General features: G+C 40.3%; 1 protein-coding gene across 8 annotated transcripts in view; it reads left to right on the top strand.

Moving 5' to 3' along the window:
• The window catches only part of NRP1 (neuropilin 1), a 135698-nt gene that overhangs the window by 40129 nt on the left and 79028 nt on the right, over positions 1-16541 (top strand). For all 8 annotated transcript variants that reach the window (XM_061178881.1, XM_061178874.1, XM_061178895.1 and 5 more), the window contains one exon: positions 14499-14680. In XM_061178881.1, the coding sequence (XP_061034864.1) occupies positions 14499-14680 (182 nt within the window). The remainder of the gene's footprint in view (positions 1-14498; positions 14681-16541) is intronic.

The raw sequence follows: 16541 nt of genomic DNA, 5'->3' as shown, positions 1-16541 counted from the left end.
CTCTGGGCAAACCATTCAGGAGTTAATTCAGTTGATTCACTAGTGAATTCAGTAATGAGTTGCCTGTGAAGCCAGTGGTTTGACAAAATTGACCAGCTGGTCTAGGAGTGATGTGGACGCAACTGCAGAAAAGACATCTTCACATGTCACAGGATGCTACCGGTTCACTCTCTCTTTTCAAGCCTGTACCACAAGGACAAGCACAAAAGCCTTCTCAGCTATTCAGAAAAGAGTGCTACATATATATAAGCTATTACTACTTTTTTCACCAAAAATTTTATATATATAATTATAAGCTATTGCTATTTTTTCACCAAAAATTCTGTATATATAATTATAAGCAATTATAAGCTTGTATATAAATATAAGCTATTACTACTTTTTTACCACAAATTTTATATATATATATATATATATATGTGTGTGTGTGTGTGTGTGTGTGTATGTATTTCACACATGCTAAGAATACTCTCTTCATTAATTGCAAAGCATAATGGGAGTAAAAATAAAAGCTTTTGCTAATGGTCTTCTACCATTTGTATGGAAGATTTCCATTGAAGAGATCAATATTATTACTGTTCAAACATTTACCCAGCTAGTGTTTGACATGTCTGTCACACATTAAGGGGAAAGTATGTTTGAAGACATTGGATTTTAACGAAGAAAAATTAGAGAAACTTCCAGTTGAAGTTATTATATTTAAAGACTGCCAAACCCAACATTACTTCTGCTTCAGTAGTATTTGAACTGTTGTTAACCTGTGTTTCTGAGTGTACATTCATCAGTGAATAATTAGGGAGGAATTCAGTAGTAAGTCATTGATAGAAAGGCCATTTGACTTCCAAATTTACAAAAGCCTATTTAAAGGTTTAAAAAATTATGGAGGCTATGTGTGTGTTTAACTAGTGAAAATGGGTATTTTGTCTCTGTCTGGGAAAGAGAATAATTACAATCTGAGTCATTCAGGGAAGTGTCCTAGATCAGTGACATTTTTACACTGCAGCAATAATCTTACTATATTACACACACAAAAAGATGTTAAAGGGACTATCGGTTGGTATGAAATTACATAGTAGTGTGAAGAGGGAAGCAGTAAGAGAAAATTCAACATCGAAAGTTAACAGTTACAAAAAGAGGAATGTTCTCTGTCCAGAATTTGGAGATTTTGGCTGGCATACTTAGTTTGTAAAAGAAAAATCATCAGGATAAATTAAATTTTTTCTTTAGGATCAGAAAGCCAACACTCAAAGTCGATGTGGAAATTGTTTGTGTTAAATTGTCACCCAGGCACCCCTTTGACCTCTGGCTCCATCCACGGGGGCTCCTGGATCAGCCCTTCCCTCTGCTCCACACCTTCTTGGATCCTGGCTCCCCAGAGCTGGTTTTTCATTCCCAGGACAAGACCCTAACTCTAGATCACCTAGCCCCAAATCAGTAAGAAGGGCAGAGTCTGGAGCATGTGGAATGGAGAAGAAGGAAGGCAGAGAAGGTTCTGGAAAGAGAGGAGAATAGAAGTCTGGTCCTCCACCCTGCCCTTCGTGGCACAGATACCACCCCAAGTCCCCAAAGCTCAGTTATAGAGCCTTTGAAATCGACACATGCTTTCAAAGCGCTCAGCATCCCTGGGTTGCTAAAATAATGATGTCACATCAGCCTTCGAGCAATTAGAGAAGTTTCTATACTTACCTGTGTTTTGCCTGTTTTTTTGTGTGTCAATCTAATAAATGAATTCTTTGAATTTTTCTCTTCTTACAGTACTAACAAAGGGAGAGATGAGGGGCGTGATGGCTATGCTCAAAGAGCTGCAAGGCTCTCGTGTGCAAGAGGAACTAAATGTGGTCTTAGGATCAATGGGTGGAAACTGCATTAAATATTGAAGAAACATTTATTGAGGGAACAGATCTGAGGCAAAGTCAGGAAGACTTGGGATCGTTGCCAGGCAATGAAGATGGGCTGAACTCCCTGCCTGGATTCAGTGTGTTTCCTCTTCCTGGAGGTTTTTGAAGAAGGCTCAGAAATCCCTTGGTGGAAATCTCAAATTAGAAGTAGACCCTGATGATCACAGAGACCCTTTTCATCATCTCCTAAAAAGTGAGATGCAATGGTTCATCTTTCATCATAATACTGTAGAAAGTTCTGATTATTCTGTTAACTGGATTTGGAATATGCAGGTCCTTCAGTGTTCTGGGCTTCAGTTTTCTCATCTATAAAATGTATCCCTTAGATCTCTTCCCAAGGTAAACTTTTGCTAGTTCTATTCATCGTGTTCACCTTAACATTAACTAGGTAGTAAAACCAGTGTGTTCCTGATTCCTGTGCTCAGAGAGACTCTGGATTCAGCCATGCCCAGTGCATTTGTCAGCGTCAGTTGAGTCCCTTTTACTGAGTATAGGCACAGTCTTATATATCGGCACCGTTATTTGTTTAGTCAGAAACAGTCGCTAAAACAGTTTTTCAAAGCACTGATTCAAATTAAATTTCTAACATGTAAGGCAGAATAGGAGAAGGAATTAGGTTGCCAAATTTATCTCCATCTTCCCAAATTTACATCATCATTTACAAAGTTGATTCCCTTCCTCCCTGGATTTTTTATTATTTCTGACCTGTGGCTAGTGCAAAGTAAGTGACTTTTCAAAATAGCACGTAGAAAATACTTCCTGACCAACACGAGTTCCACCTCTATTGCGTAATAAAAGGGTCTTATGATCAATGAAATTGGTATATGTTGGGTTAAACCAAGTTAAATCAAGGTTTCATACCCATGGGCCTTCTCAGAGCCTTATACTGACACAAATTATGGATATTCACAAAAGGAACATTATGACATGCAGCGTTCCCAAATGATTTTGGGGAAAAAACATTCTTTTCAGAAGCATTTCATAAGACTGGTATTCTGAGGGACACATTTTAGGACCAATTTCCTACGACTTCTGCTTCCTACTTTAAAAAAAAAACCAAAAACCCAGCAAACAAGAGATCGGAAAGTGATGAAAACAATAATAATATGATCTAGGTAATTTGCCATTATAAGAGGGAAATGCAATCAGAATTAATGAAATATCTGAAATATGGGGTATTTTTAAAGTAATACAACCTCAAGAGCTGCAATGTTTTAAATGTTTCCCCTAAAAAGATTCTCAAAGGATCTGTTTTATCATATATTTGTAAATGAGCACTTATCTGCCCCCAAATCAAGAACCAAAATGCTGGAAAACTGCCTTATTCTTATCTCTCCCTGTGACTGTACACTGTCAATTCTTTTAATAAACTTTATAGATAAAGTGCAGTGAACTTTAGCCCTCTACATTAAGACCGTTCAAAGAACTTAGGCTGTTTAAAGAGTGAAATGTTAAATTGTTTTATGTATTCTGGTTTTCGGTGAAAAAAAAAATCTCCTTTCCTTATGAAATAATTAATCAAAGTAAGGAAGGTGGAGTACAGCTTTCTCTGTCCTATGCCTACCTGTCTTGTTTTTACAGCTGAGTCTTTAGTATTATCAAGGGGAACTTTTTATACCTTTCTCTAGCTTGTGCTGTGCTTAGGAGAAGCGTGTGTTTGAAAATACTCCCTTTATGCAACGTTTTATTTTAGCTAACTTGACCCTATTCCCTTTTCCTTTCTGTTAAGCTTACCATAAAGATGTTTTAGGGCTGGGGAGTGCTTTAGATGGTAGGATGAGGGCTATATGATCTCCTGGTTGGGTTAAATCCATGCTCCAAGCACAAAGCCATTTCTGCAAGCTGACCCTTTACGTGGTCAGATGGTTAAACTTATTAGCAAGAGGGTGCTTCCGGTCTTAGGCTACCGGTAAAGTTTATGGTCACTGCTTTCCTTTCTTCTAAACACACAATTACTCTTCAAGGTCCATATAAATCATGAGGCCACCTAGGTCATTAAAATCCTTTCTTGTCTCCATGAGCTTGTTCCTAACACAGAGATAATTGAAGGCTTGCTTTATACCAATTAATTACTCAGTCTGTAAAGCAAGTCAGCGATAAGAAAAAAATCATGCAAACTAATGGTTAGGCCAATAACCAATGATTCTCTGCATATTTTGTTTTTTAACTAATTTGCATGTTGTAACATAGAGAAAAGCCCCGGTTGACACTTGAAGTATTTTATGTCCATGATATAGTTCTCATTATTTAAATTATTCCCTGTATCACAAATTGACTTGGGTTTACAGAATATATCCTAGGTTAGTTAGTAAGACTACTAGTAACCCAGTCATCTGCAGTTGAAACACCTGCTTTTTGACTTAATAGAATTTTAAATAGTGAAAAATTTAGAAAAGAACAAATACCCTAAGCATGAATGCTTCGGACTCTAAACATGACTTACAGAACGCTGCTTTCAATAAACATGAGGGATTACGAAACTCTCTCTATGACATGATCTGTTTTTCTCCTGTGAATTTCTTTCTAGCATCATACATGAATCAGGCCCGTATCTAAAAGCTTCGTATTTCTTGGCTGTGGTTAGCTCAGGGGTTTGTACTCTACGTAAACCTTAAGGGTCTACTGAACAGAATAGCACCATTTTGACTTGGATTGGTGCCAACTGGCCATCCTAAAAGTCAGCTCAACCTTTCTTTCGCCATCGGTGTCACTAAAAGGAAGAGACATCTGTCTGTCACTAGACCCACTTTTCTTCAGCATTTTTTGCTTTCCACTTTTTCAGAAAAAAATGGGTTGTCATTACAGACTAAGGGACTTCCCCACTGCAGAATGAATAATCTCACCTACCTGATGCTGAAAAGGTTCTACTGTAATTACTGCAAAGAAAGGGGAAAAAAAGCCTTTAAAAAAAATGAGTATTTGCCAACTTCAGTTCCTGCAGCTCTGGTTAGCAAACTACCTAGAGCCCCACTGAATAATTACTAATTAATCAGGAGGATTTTTTTTAACTCTTAAAATTAGCACGTTAGGTCCTATAGTCTAAAACAGAATTATGCCTTTATTTCTTTTTCCAAAGAATTGAAAAGGGAACTTGCAGATTATGATCTTGCTATGCCTTAAGGCAGAGTCACTGCTTTTCCAGAACTGGAAGTTGTCCCCTGGTGCGTCCACTGTACCAACTGAGGGGGCTTTTTAAGCAAATTCAGCACTGCATGCTGATAGCACTAATCCAATTGCAGATCATTAAATCAGTTGGGTACATCGGTGGAAACACTTAACGGATTTAGTGATTTCTTTTTAAAAAAAAAAAGTATTGTAGTATATATAAATTGATTTCTTTAACTCCATTTCTGACTATGGCTTTAATTGACTAATTTTTGGTGGTAGTACTAGGACAAGACCTACTGTCATTACTATGGCTTTAATTGACTGATTTTTGGTGGTAGTACTAGGACAAGACCTACTGTCATTACTATGGCTTTAATTGACTGATTTTTGGTGGTAGTACTAGGACAAGACCTACTGTCATTCCAAATAGTATTTTTCAGAATATCAGGTTATGTCATCTTCTGAGAGTTAGTCATCTTCTGACTGATAGATCCCCCGGGGAGATAACAATAGCCAAACTTCCTGTACTACCTAAACTACAGTCTGTCTTGAGCTGTGTAATATATACCTTTTGGAAAATAAAGCTGTGCTCCATTGGGTTCTCTGTGCATTTGTCTCTTTGCTTCTCCTGCATTCCAGCCTTACTTGGAAGGGGACATCACCATGTAGTATTTCACTGAGTCCTCCCTATCATCTTGTAAGTTTAATTATCATTTTGTCCATCTTGCAGGTGAGCAACTGAGGCTCACAGACGTCCGTTAGTGACACTCAGCTAGTCAGTGACTGAGTGTGAGGACTTAATCGCAGCTGTCCCAGTTTGGCGAATTTGACGGCTGGCCAGGCAGGTGGCACCTCCTGCCCCACTATTCCCTTTGAGACTTTGTGGGAGGTCAAAAATGGTGGGGCTTCTTGACAGATTAAAGGTGCAGGAGTGAGTCCTGAAGCTCAGAGCCCACATCAGAGCCCAGTTTTTAACACCTGAGCTCTCTCTCCACTTTATCCCCCTGAGAAGCCTGAGAGAAGAGGAACAGAGAGGAGAGAACAGCCTTTATTTAAAACAAAAGCCAAAACTTAAAGATATAAGTATTTAAAGTAAATAAGAAGGAAGTAAACGTGTCCAAGACGCCCCCTCTGTCACTTTTTGATGGTTTGACTAGCTATATAAACTCATCTTGAGACAATCCATGAAAGTAATTCTTTTTTTTTCCCCTGAGAACAGTGGAAAATTGGCAAGAAGTAAAAATTTTCTATGAAATAGGGAGGCGAACAAGTTGTAAATGATGTTAATATCTTCCAGATGGCACCGTTTTACTTGGGAACCAAATTTATTGTAATTAAAGGCATGTGAATTTTTCTATAAATACTGAACTTTGCAAGTTTGACATTGGAAGACTCCATTACCTCGGAGCGTAGTTGTTTTAAAGGAGGCGTCCCTGGTCTTCTGTTTGAAATGCATCTTTGGATTTCATAATCGGAGTTAAACCATAAAGATATTTCCCCATGTGAAGGATTTTTTATCTTCCATGCCAGTAAATCTTAAATATAAAGTGAGATTCCTCAGAAATGAGAAATTCAAACTCGAAGCACTTTCCGTGAAAATTATATATTTTTTGACCATTATTTTACACCACATATCTTGAGTTCTTTTATATATTTATTTTTGAATTAAGCTATTATCACTCTTCTATCTCTAGACATATGTGTTGGACAATCTCAGAGTGTCTGTTTTGCTTCAATCAGGAGAGCGTGACTCTCTCCAGAACCCTGCTTTCCTTTCTGCAAGCGAGGACCGTGGTCGGCTGAGGGCTTTCAAACCAACAGCCGATGGGACCTGAGAACATTGAAATAGCTTCCAGCCTTGTGCAGTTTCCCACCCCTGCCCTTCATCTTACCCTGGATCCTTCTAGCCTTTGCCCTGCCAGGGGATGTAAGTGGACAATCCCTGCTGCTTGGGTTTGTACTGCCGCTTCCAAGCTCCATGCGTCCATCCAGAGCTGGGTCTGAGTGATAGGCAGAATCCCAAGATCCTCGGCCTCTGGTTACACACATCTTCTCCCAGTTACTCAATCACCTATTAATCTAGGTGCTGCTGTACAGGGATTTTGCAGATTTAATTAAGTTGCCAAATCAGTTGGCCTCAAGAAAGGGAGGTTATCCTGGGCGAGCCTGGCCTAATCAGGTGAACCCTCACTAGGGACTCAGCTTTTCCTGAGGAGTTTTGAAGCATAGGAAGAATCCAATGTGAGGGAAAGTCTCTGTTGCTGGCTTTGAAGCTGGAGAGGGCCAGCTCCCTTGTGTGGCAAGGAAGGTGGGTGGCCCCTGGGATCTGAGAGCAGCCCCCAGTTGGCAGCCAGCAAGGAAACGGGGGCTGCAGTCCCACAGCTGCAGGAAACTGAATTCCGGCACAGCAGTGTGAGCTGTGACAAGGACACGGAACTCAGATAAGAACGCGGCCCTGCAGACACTTGATTTCCATCTTGTGATACGTTGAGCAGAGACCCCAGCCAGGCCAGACCAGACTTCTGACCTACAGACTCTGAGCTAATAAGTGTGTGCTGTTTTAAGCCCCTACGTTTGGGGTGACTTGTTATGCAGCAGCTGGAAGCTGTATGCTACCTGCTGAATGTTTATTATCTCAGTTTCTTTCTTTCCAGTTGGTCTTGACCAGCTGTGACCCACTGCCTTTGATTATCCCTTTGTATTACTACAGTGAAAACCATTTAATATTTCTTTTTACTCCAGTGAAAGTTTTTCCTTATTTCTTTCTTTACTTTTGTAATACCTCATTTCCCGAGACTGTTCGCTCTTATACATACTATGTTATTATCTAACCTATTAATGATCCATTTTTCTATGGCTGCAATAAAATTATTGATATTCATTATTATGGCCCTGAGGCATTACAGAAGCTTAAAAATGAAAATTTTAATGTGTGAGATCAGCTTTATGAGTTTTACTGTACTCTGATTATTTGAGAAGGGGTTATCTGACTATCATTCATATAGAAATCTTTACTGAGCTTTAATCAGAGAAGCCACACAGCAGAGGTGTCAGGTGGAGTCTATGGCGTTGGAACTTCCTGGAGGAGAACGATCTGGAAGCCTGTGCACGAGTAACAAGAGTAACACCATGTGGGCCTTTGAGGAGGCCAATGGCATTAAACAAAAGACAGTGTTTGCAGCAACTTTTTGTTCCAAGAAAGGTGAGATGTTTGACGTCCCATTTACCATTGGTGGAGTAGGTTGCTGGAGAGATGGTTTGGCTGAAGTACATCCAGCAGCCACGGAGCAAAGCTGCCTGATCGTTTAGCACCAGGCTCTCCTGGGCCCTGTGGCGTGGACCAGGCCAGCCCGCGGCCGCACAGCACCCTGGCACTTGTACTCTTGAAGTTCAGTAGACACTAGACCCTCGGTCTCCTCATAGCTGGAGCCTGAGTTTGGGCGATAAGATCAGTGAAGGAACTTGACGGTGGGGCAGTGGAAATGCCACTCAGATGCTAACCTGCGGGATTGAGAATGACTTTCATAGAAATTGGTATTTGACCCCAGGCCCGGGGGCTGGAGGGACAGGAGCAGGTCACAGCCCAGCCTCTCTGTCCCTCTGAAGGTGCTGCGGGATTCTCCGCCGTGCCGCCAGCTCAGGCCCTCTCCCCGCTGTGAATCTAGGCTTTGCCAGCTCCATCCTGGGGGTGCTGCACCAGGCTGGCTCCAGCCTTGGGGGTCGTCAGAAGGTCCTGCCCTTCCCACCTACCCATCCTGGGGATGCAGGCTCTACCTCCGCCCCGTCTTCAGTGGAGCCATCTGTGTTCAGGCCCAGGGCGCTGGCACTAGGGAGAGAACGAAATTACAGCTACCTTTCAGCCCCACTCCTATTTCTATTGTCCAGACTGGGCTTGGGTTCTAGCCACGTGGTCCCTGAACGTTAGCCTGAGCGGGAGGACCAGGATAGCTCCAGGAGGAATCCCATTCAGTGGCCACCATCAACTCCACTGAAACTTTCAACTCATGTGACTCCTGAAAGGCAAGGGCTCTCGCTGTCTCTGTCTCTGTCTCTATCTCGCACATGCACACCTGCACATATACCTTTGCACACACCAGGATGCTTGTTTGTACAGCTCTAAGCACACTGTTAAGAAAACAACCGATGAAGTGTTCATTGATGTGGCATTTTCTAGCCACAGTGACCAGTTGACCAGTTGTTCATGACTAATTCTAAAATAATAAGCCATACCCATCTCCCACCCTCAAAAAGTATGTATGAAAGGGAGTAACAAGAGCAGATACTGGAATCAAACTTGTCCCACGCTGGGCAGTGTGGGAAAGATACTAGTTCTTTCATTCATGTGTCTCCTACCCGGTGCTTCTACTGCTCTGGGCTCCTTCTGGGATGGTGCTACCTAATAATCTCCCTCCTGGGATTACTGTAAAGGCCATGTTAGACAATAATCTGCGAGTATATTGTAACAGGGAAGTTACTGTACAAATGGCAAGTATTACTGCCAGCATTTCAGAAAGTATGAGATCAAGTCAGATTCACTTTAACTTTCTAGTACCCCCCAAAAATGTATCACACAAGGAGCCTCATTGATCCCATTGTTTTAAAAACAAAAGGCAAAGCCTTTGATTTATTTCCAAATAAAACATCAAAAAAAGATAGTGTTTTCTGACCAAGAAATATAAAATTCTTAGCTGGTCAATAAGGTATTGATTTGCTACTTCATATATAAGTAGTTAATGCTTTTCAAAATAAATTTGATTAAAAAAGTATACTTGTCCATTGTAAAAATCTTGAAAAACATAGAAATAATAATAATAATACAGAAATAATCTCACTACCCAGAGATAAGCACTTGTTAATAGCTTGCATATTTCCCTCCTGTTCTTTTACTTCATATGAATGAAAATTGAGGATATACTATGTAAAGTTTTTTTCACTTACTTATCATAAGCATTTTTCCTTTGTTATAAAAAATCTTTTGTTGAACATGCTTTTTAATGGCTGAATAATATTTCTCAATATGAATGTACGTAAATTCCTTCTTATCTTCTTCCTGTCTGCCTTATTTCCATTTTTTCCCATTATTATAAAGCTTCAGGCAATACTCTTTGCATACATATTTGACATTATTCCAGATTATTTCTTTTGAATAGATTTCTAAAAATGCTTTTACTACATGAGTCTATGAACCTTATAAAAGACTTCTCATGTATTTATCTTGATTAGAACCTTGCAAGGAAGCCAGAACGGTTAGGGGGTGGATCACGTAAAACTGCTCAGAAACACAAATGCAAACTAATTGGCCCCTCCAAACTCCATCATCGTATACTTTTATATCCAACTCCTCTTTCTAATACTCTGAGGGGAAAAAAAATTTCTTCTCTTCTGGGGAAGAGGGAAGGTAATTCTTGGACAACAATACAGTAATCGTTTACAGCTTGTTCAGTTGGGATAGCTATTAATGCCTTGTGGAAAATAAACCAAAGATCCAAAGAAACACATTTTTGTAAGTGAAAATTATGTTAGCCAACATCATTTCTCACTCTGGTTTATGATGTCAGGTATCGAATTTCTCCATTATTAACGTACGTATGCGTGTGAGGGGAGAGCCTCTTGGAAGGAGATTAAAAAGACACCATTACCTAAAATCCCCCTTCCTAACACCTCGAGAATGTCCAGAAGCTGTGAGGGGGTTGGTACAGTAGCTCCCCGTACAGACAACACCCTGCAGAGGATTTGGGTTTTTTTCCCATTAACAGGCCCCACCATAGAGTCAGGGGTCATTTGTACTCACAGGAGAAAACCCGACTTAAGTAAAGTGTGCTATTCGTCTATTCAGCACCGCATACCTAGAAAGCCTCCCAAACCACTCTTTAGTGACTGAAGACATTTCTCATTTTCCCATCACTTTTCCCTTTCCTTGGCCATTTTCCTAAAACCATAATTCAAACTTTCCAGAAGAAAAAAAAAAAAAATCTCTGAGTAATCCTTTCAAGAATTCTTAGAAAGAAATCTTTATTCTTTTATCACTCTTATGGGAAACCAAACTCGTGATTACTATTAGGATTCAAAATGTTTTCACCACCCGCATATACCTGGGTAGTGTGAGAGCGGGGGTTATGTAAGCAAGAGGGCGTGGGGCTTGAGAAGCATGAGCTTAAAGCCAGGGATACTCATGGAAGAGCCACCCAGGGCCTCCCACCCGAAAACTGAAACCTTGGGAAAGTGTCTTTAATTGTAAGAAGGTTAGGTAGAGAGATCTAGGCCTTATTCCCAGTAAACGTCGGCTGCTTTACCATTATTAGTGCAGGAAGGGAAAGGTTTAAGGTAGAAGATTGATGAAGAGAGATTGGGGGTGGGGGGGAGCGAATTCCCTGGCGGTCCAGTGGGTAGGACTCCGTGCTTCCAATGCAGTGGGCCCGGGTTCGATCCCTGGTCGGGGAACTAAGATCTCACAGGCTGCGCGGCACGGCCAAAAACAAAATTTTTTTTTAATTTAAAAAAAGAGAGGGATGAGAAGATGGCTAAATCCACTTGATGTTGGTGTTCCTGTGATGAAACGTGGGGAGGTGAGGTCTGAGGGAGGCTTTCCTGTACAGGTGGGCGGTGCTCTTTGGACCCAGACGCAGCCTTTTGGTCACCTGGAACATTCTTTTTCCAGAGCCGGGCTCCAAAGGGACAGATGGGTTAACTTTGTGATCCCTCCTCTAGCTTTTATGAATTCGATTCCCAAGATTCCCCAGATCTCCTCCCGCAGCCTGAGCTTGTCGGTTCGGGATGCGAGTCGGATAGGTACCTCCAGGCTCACCTGCACAGGTCTTTGGTTCCAGGACTGAGGATCTTAACATCCCAAGGAACGTGGTGCTTGCCGCGCCGGCAGCAGTAACAGAGCAGTGCAGCCGTCTGGGGGATCGAAATTTGCAAACTCAGAATCCTGGGCCTCAGGCCAATGCAGGCTGGGTGCGTCGCTGTGGCGACACATTTAGTCTCTGGGGAGGGATGCTGGCACACCAGCTGCATTCCTGGCACCACGTTTGCCAACGAGAAACTTACGGGGTGGAACTGGTCTCAACTCCAGAGGGAGAAGCAAGCTGCTTTCTTAACTTCCTTGGCAGCATCACCCTTTGCAATTTTTACGCATACACCCTCTTGAATATTTACATGAACTGCTATCTGTGATACATTTGGGGGCCCTGTTGGATGGTAGAAAGTGCTAAAATGATAGCAGCATCCCAGTTTATAAATGTAACTATTGTATCCCTGAAGAATCCCATTGCCTAAAATTGGCACTTAAGATGCGATGATTTATCTCTTGCTGGGTAGAGCATCCAGTCCCGCTGCCCCTTTTCAAAATAGCTTTTACTGTTGCCAAGAGGAGAGCCTAGTATTTACTGCTAGAAGATAATGTGAATTAAAAGACTGGCTTCATCCACTGTTGTAATTCCCCAGCAGTCTAATAGCTGAGTTCTGTCATACCTGGGAGAAAGGTCTCCTCACAGAAATGCCCTTAGTTCTTCAGAATGCCTGACCCACCTCTCTTATTTGTGTCTGGAAGGCAAAATGCACTAGGATGTGGCCACTTAGTATTCAGACCATGTCGAGATGCAAGTAAAAAGCCTATAGAGCAGAGCCGGACGCATAGTCGCCAGGCCAAACGCAGTCAACAGCTCAAATCACAGTTAAATTATAAGCAAGCTTGGGGCAAACCACGCAGACCTGTCTAGTCAATGAAGCAGCAGAGATAAAAGGAATTACTGCATAAATGCCAACTGGTGAGGCTTTCATGAGTACAGAGATGGGGTTCTTTCCAGCTGCCCTCAGTTGACTATAAAAAGTCACTGAGGATTTTGAAGGTAATGCTGTCTTCATCCTCCTTCTCCTCCTCCTTTGTCTTGTCTTAACATGCAAAGCATCTCCCGGTGTCTAGAGAAACAAACAATTCCTCTGTGTAGCTCCATAGTTTTGCAAAGGGACAGCGATGCTAGCCGGCCAGTGATTTTACTCCTGGAATCAGCAGATGCAGCAGAGGAAATTCAGTTACTACAATAATTCACATACACTAGTGCTTCATTCATTCAGTGTCAGCTCTATTTTCTTCTTGATATACACAAAGCTGGCACAATTTTAACTGATGAGGTAATGTCATTTTTAATTTAGAGAGCCTTAAGCTGTCCACTTTAACTCATGATAGCATCTTTGCAGTTGTCTCGTGAGACTTTACGTAAACATAAGTCATGTGTCCTGGACAGTTTGAAAAGGATTGCTAAGGATGACATTGGTCATCATGAAGATTTCCCACACTTTGATCTCTTTTAAATTGCCAGATACAGTTTATGTTACTGCCATATTTTAGCCATTCCTGAAATTAATATATCCCAGGACTTTTGAACCAAGTTAAACACAGAAATAATGTTTTGCAATGAATGGATTGTAATGTCTTCATGTCAGTTCTAGAAGAAGTATGGAAGACAAATCAGATTATCTGGCTCCTAGGTGACTTGGCAAATAAAACGAAAAGAAAGAGCAAGACACTAAGAAATACATGATGCCGAGCAAAAAAAAATCTTCCTGTTTTCCTGGGGGAATGCTAGTTTACTGGAGATGGATTTCCACCTTTTAGAGAAAAAAATGGTCCAAACACATGCATTATCTCAGTGCAATCTTTAGGGTAATATTTTATTGCTACTTCCTTCATCATTTGTCTGCTTAGTGTATTATTAAGCCTGAATTTTTAAAAATCATATCACTTTGATGATTTCAAGTGTGTCATATTTCCATTTCAAATGACAATATTCCTTTAAAGGTAATAAGGCTGGTAGTAAATAAAGTTACTTTCCATTTTTAAATAAACTTTCTTCTTTGCAGAGATTATGTTCTGCAATTCAAGTTGTAGTTTGGGGAGAAAATGATCTGTGTTTTGACCACAGTGGATACTGAGAGAGTTTTTTTTTTTCTAAGAAGCCTGGAGCTTAGTGGAATTGAGTTAAATAGTAAAGAATCTGTTTATTATTCTGTGGCCATATGTTTAGAGGGTCGCTCACAGAAATCAAAGTATTATTTATGGAGAGCTCCAGCCAAGGAGACATTTTGAATTCCTAAAAGAACTTCACAGTTTGAAAAGAATGCATAGCATTATGTATTGACAACCCCCCAACCCCAGACAAAGGAACACAATTTAATAAAAGAGAATTGTGCTCATGAGATTTTCCTTTTTCTTGTTAATTGGTTACTTTAACTGACATTGTCTGCAAGTATAATGGACACCATTATTCTTAATAGTTCTGTGTTGCCAGATGATGTATATGGACATGATGTAGTCCATTTTAATTATTTCATTTTGCTAGACTTTTTTCCCCCTCCATGAAATCCAGCAGTGAATGCAGATAGCAGTTTTGCTCCTGACAGATGGTGGTGGAGAATGCTGGTTTCTAAATTACTGAAATTAAAAGGACTTTTCTCATTAACCTGATGTTTTCTTCCATCTTTATGTCTTAGGTATGATTACGTGGAGGTCATCGATGGAGAAAATGAAAATGGGCGTTTATGGGGAAAGTTCTGTGGAAAGATTGCCCCTTCTCCTGTCGTGTCTTCGGGGCCATTTCTCTTTATCAAATTTGTCTCTGATTATGAGACACACGGGGCAGGATTTTCCATACGTTATGAAATTTTCAAGAGAGGTGAGTAACTTACAGGAGAACAAGTGTGACGAAGTGGTCATTAACATTGCTTGAGCTCGTGAGAGACAAAGTGAAAAGAGAGACAAGGAGTAACGTTTTTAAACTTTTGGTAAAAAGTCATATATTCCCATTACAAAAATGTTGGAAAATACTTTAAACAAAAGAAAATTATCCAGGGTATGGAGGAAGCATGTTTAAAAAAACTTTTAAAATGTATTTTAAGCATCACAATTTCATCATTCTAATATGCTGACCAGTGTTTATAAGGTATATACTCTGTAAAACTCCTTTAAGAACATTTATTCTTATCTTTCCTATTCAAAAATAAGTTTGATCTACTCTTGAAGTTTCATTTCTTTAGTTAAAAATGCATGAGTCCGTCTTACCTTAAAGTCATGCACATCTTCTTCCCTTTTTTTTTTTTAACATCTCATTTAAGTTTATTCTTTTTTTTAACATCTTTATTGGGGTATAATTGCTTTACAATGTTGTGTTAGTTTCTGCTGTAAAACAAAGTGAATCAGTTATATGTATACATATATCCCCATATCCCCTCCCTCTTGCCTCTTCACTTTATTTTATTGCAAAATTCAAAACTGGTATTTCCCAGGAAAAACAAAGCAGTAGTCCGCTAGCCTTAGAGTTTCTAAAGCTATTGGAAGAAGAAGAGGCTTTCTATTGATGGAGGCATGGTTGGGGAAAGAACTTCCTGGAGGAAGCAAAATAGTAATGCTTTAAATGGCATTCCCCTTCCAAATTAATTATCAGTTGCCCTCTCCGGAATAATCACTTACTAATCTTCTGTCACAATGGTATGTATTGGGATGGGATAGAATCTGAGAATGTATAGTCTCCCAGCTTTGAGGAATTAAACACACATATCAATTGATAAAAATTGTAGCTTTATCTGGATGTCACTGTTTTTCACAACAGCCTGTAGGTTCCTGCTGTGTGCTCAATTCAGCCTTCCCTTTTAAGTGGACATTAATGTGTGGGAGACCTTCCAGGGACAGAGGCTCAAGATTTAAATGTATTGTCCTGGAATATAGGAAAAAGAGCTTTATTTAAAAGAAAAAAATCCAGCCACACCAAATGCAAAAGCCTAAGATCCTCTGGGTCGGTGGCCACCGAGAATAACAAAAAAGAGAGTTTTAAGTGTTTCTGGGAGCATTGGCACAACTTCTTTAAATTTCAAAGAAATCTGGTACTGTCCCATATAAATATGGATAGATGGAGAGAACTTTCTTCAGAAATTCATCTGGGCACATGCTTAGAAAACCTTTAGTATAAATAACAGCAGACATAGGACCTCAGTGTGTTCGCATGATTACATATGGACATATTTCCTTGTGTTGAAAGCTGTTGGACCTATATAAATCCATGTATGTGTATGTACACACATGCACAAACACACGCATTTGCTTGCTGACCTGCATGTGACAGCATCAAGGAAAGAAAGTGTCAGAAAAGGAGGCAAGAATAACTTTTCATTGTCAGTGTTTCTCAAAGATCTGAAGATGGTGGAAGGAGAAAGAGCGAGATCCTTCCTAAGTCATTAACAATTCTTCAGCTTCCTTCCAGATGAACTCATCCCCACACTTCTGTTCGTCTCAGATGCACCGTGATTTCCCACCTTTTTTCCCCTCAATGCCGTCCTTGAGACTCAAAGCCTTATTTTCTTCTTTCTCTTCTTGCCTTCCTACATCCAATATGGCTGCCAGTTCTTTTGGATTTTCGTCCAAAAGTCTCAAAGAGTCATGACTTCAGAAATCTTGAATCACTGTGCTGTACACCTGAACCTGTTATAATCTTGTAAATCAACTATACCTCAATTAAAAAGAGATAGAGTCACAGCTTCCTT

This window comes from Eubalaena glacialis, chromosome 2, assembly GCF_028564815.1.
Source record: "Eubalaena glacialis isolate mEubGla1 chromosome 2, mEubGla1.1.hap2.+ XY, whole genome shotgun sequence".
Classification (NCBI taxonomy): domain Eukaryota; kingdom Metazoa; phylum Chordata; class Mammalia; order Artiodactyla; family Balaenidae; genus Eubalaena; species Eubalaena glacialis.
The sequence above is the reverse complement of the archived record's forward strand: the minus strand, read 5'-3'. Positions and strand labels throughout refer to the sequence as shown.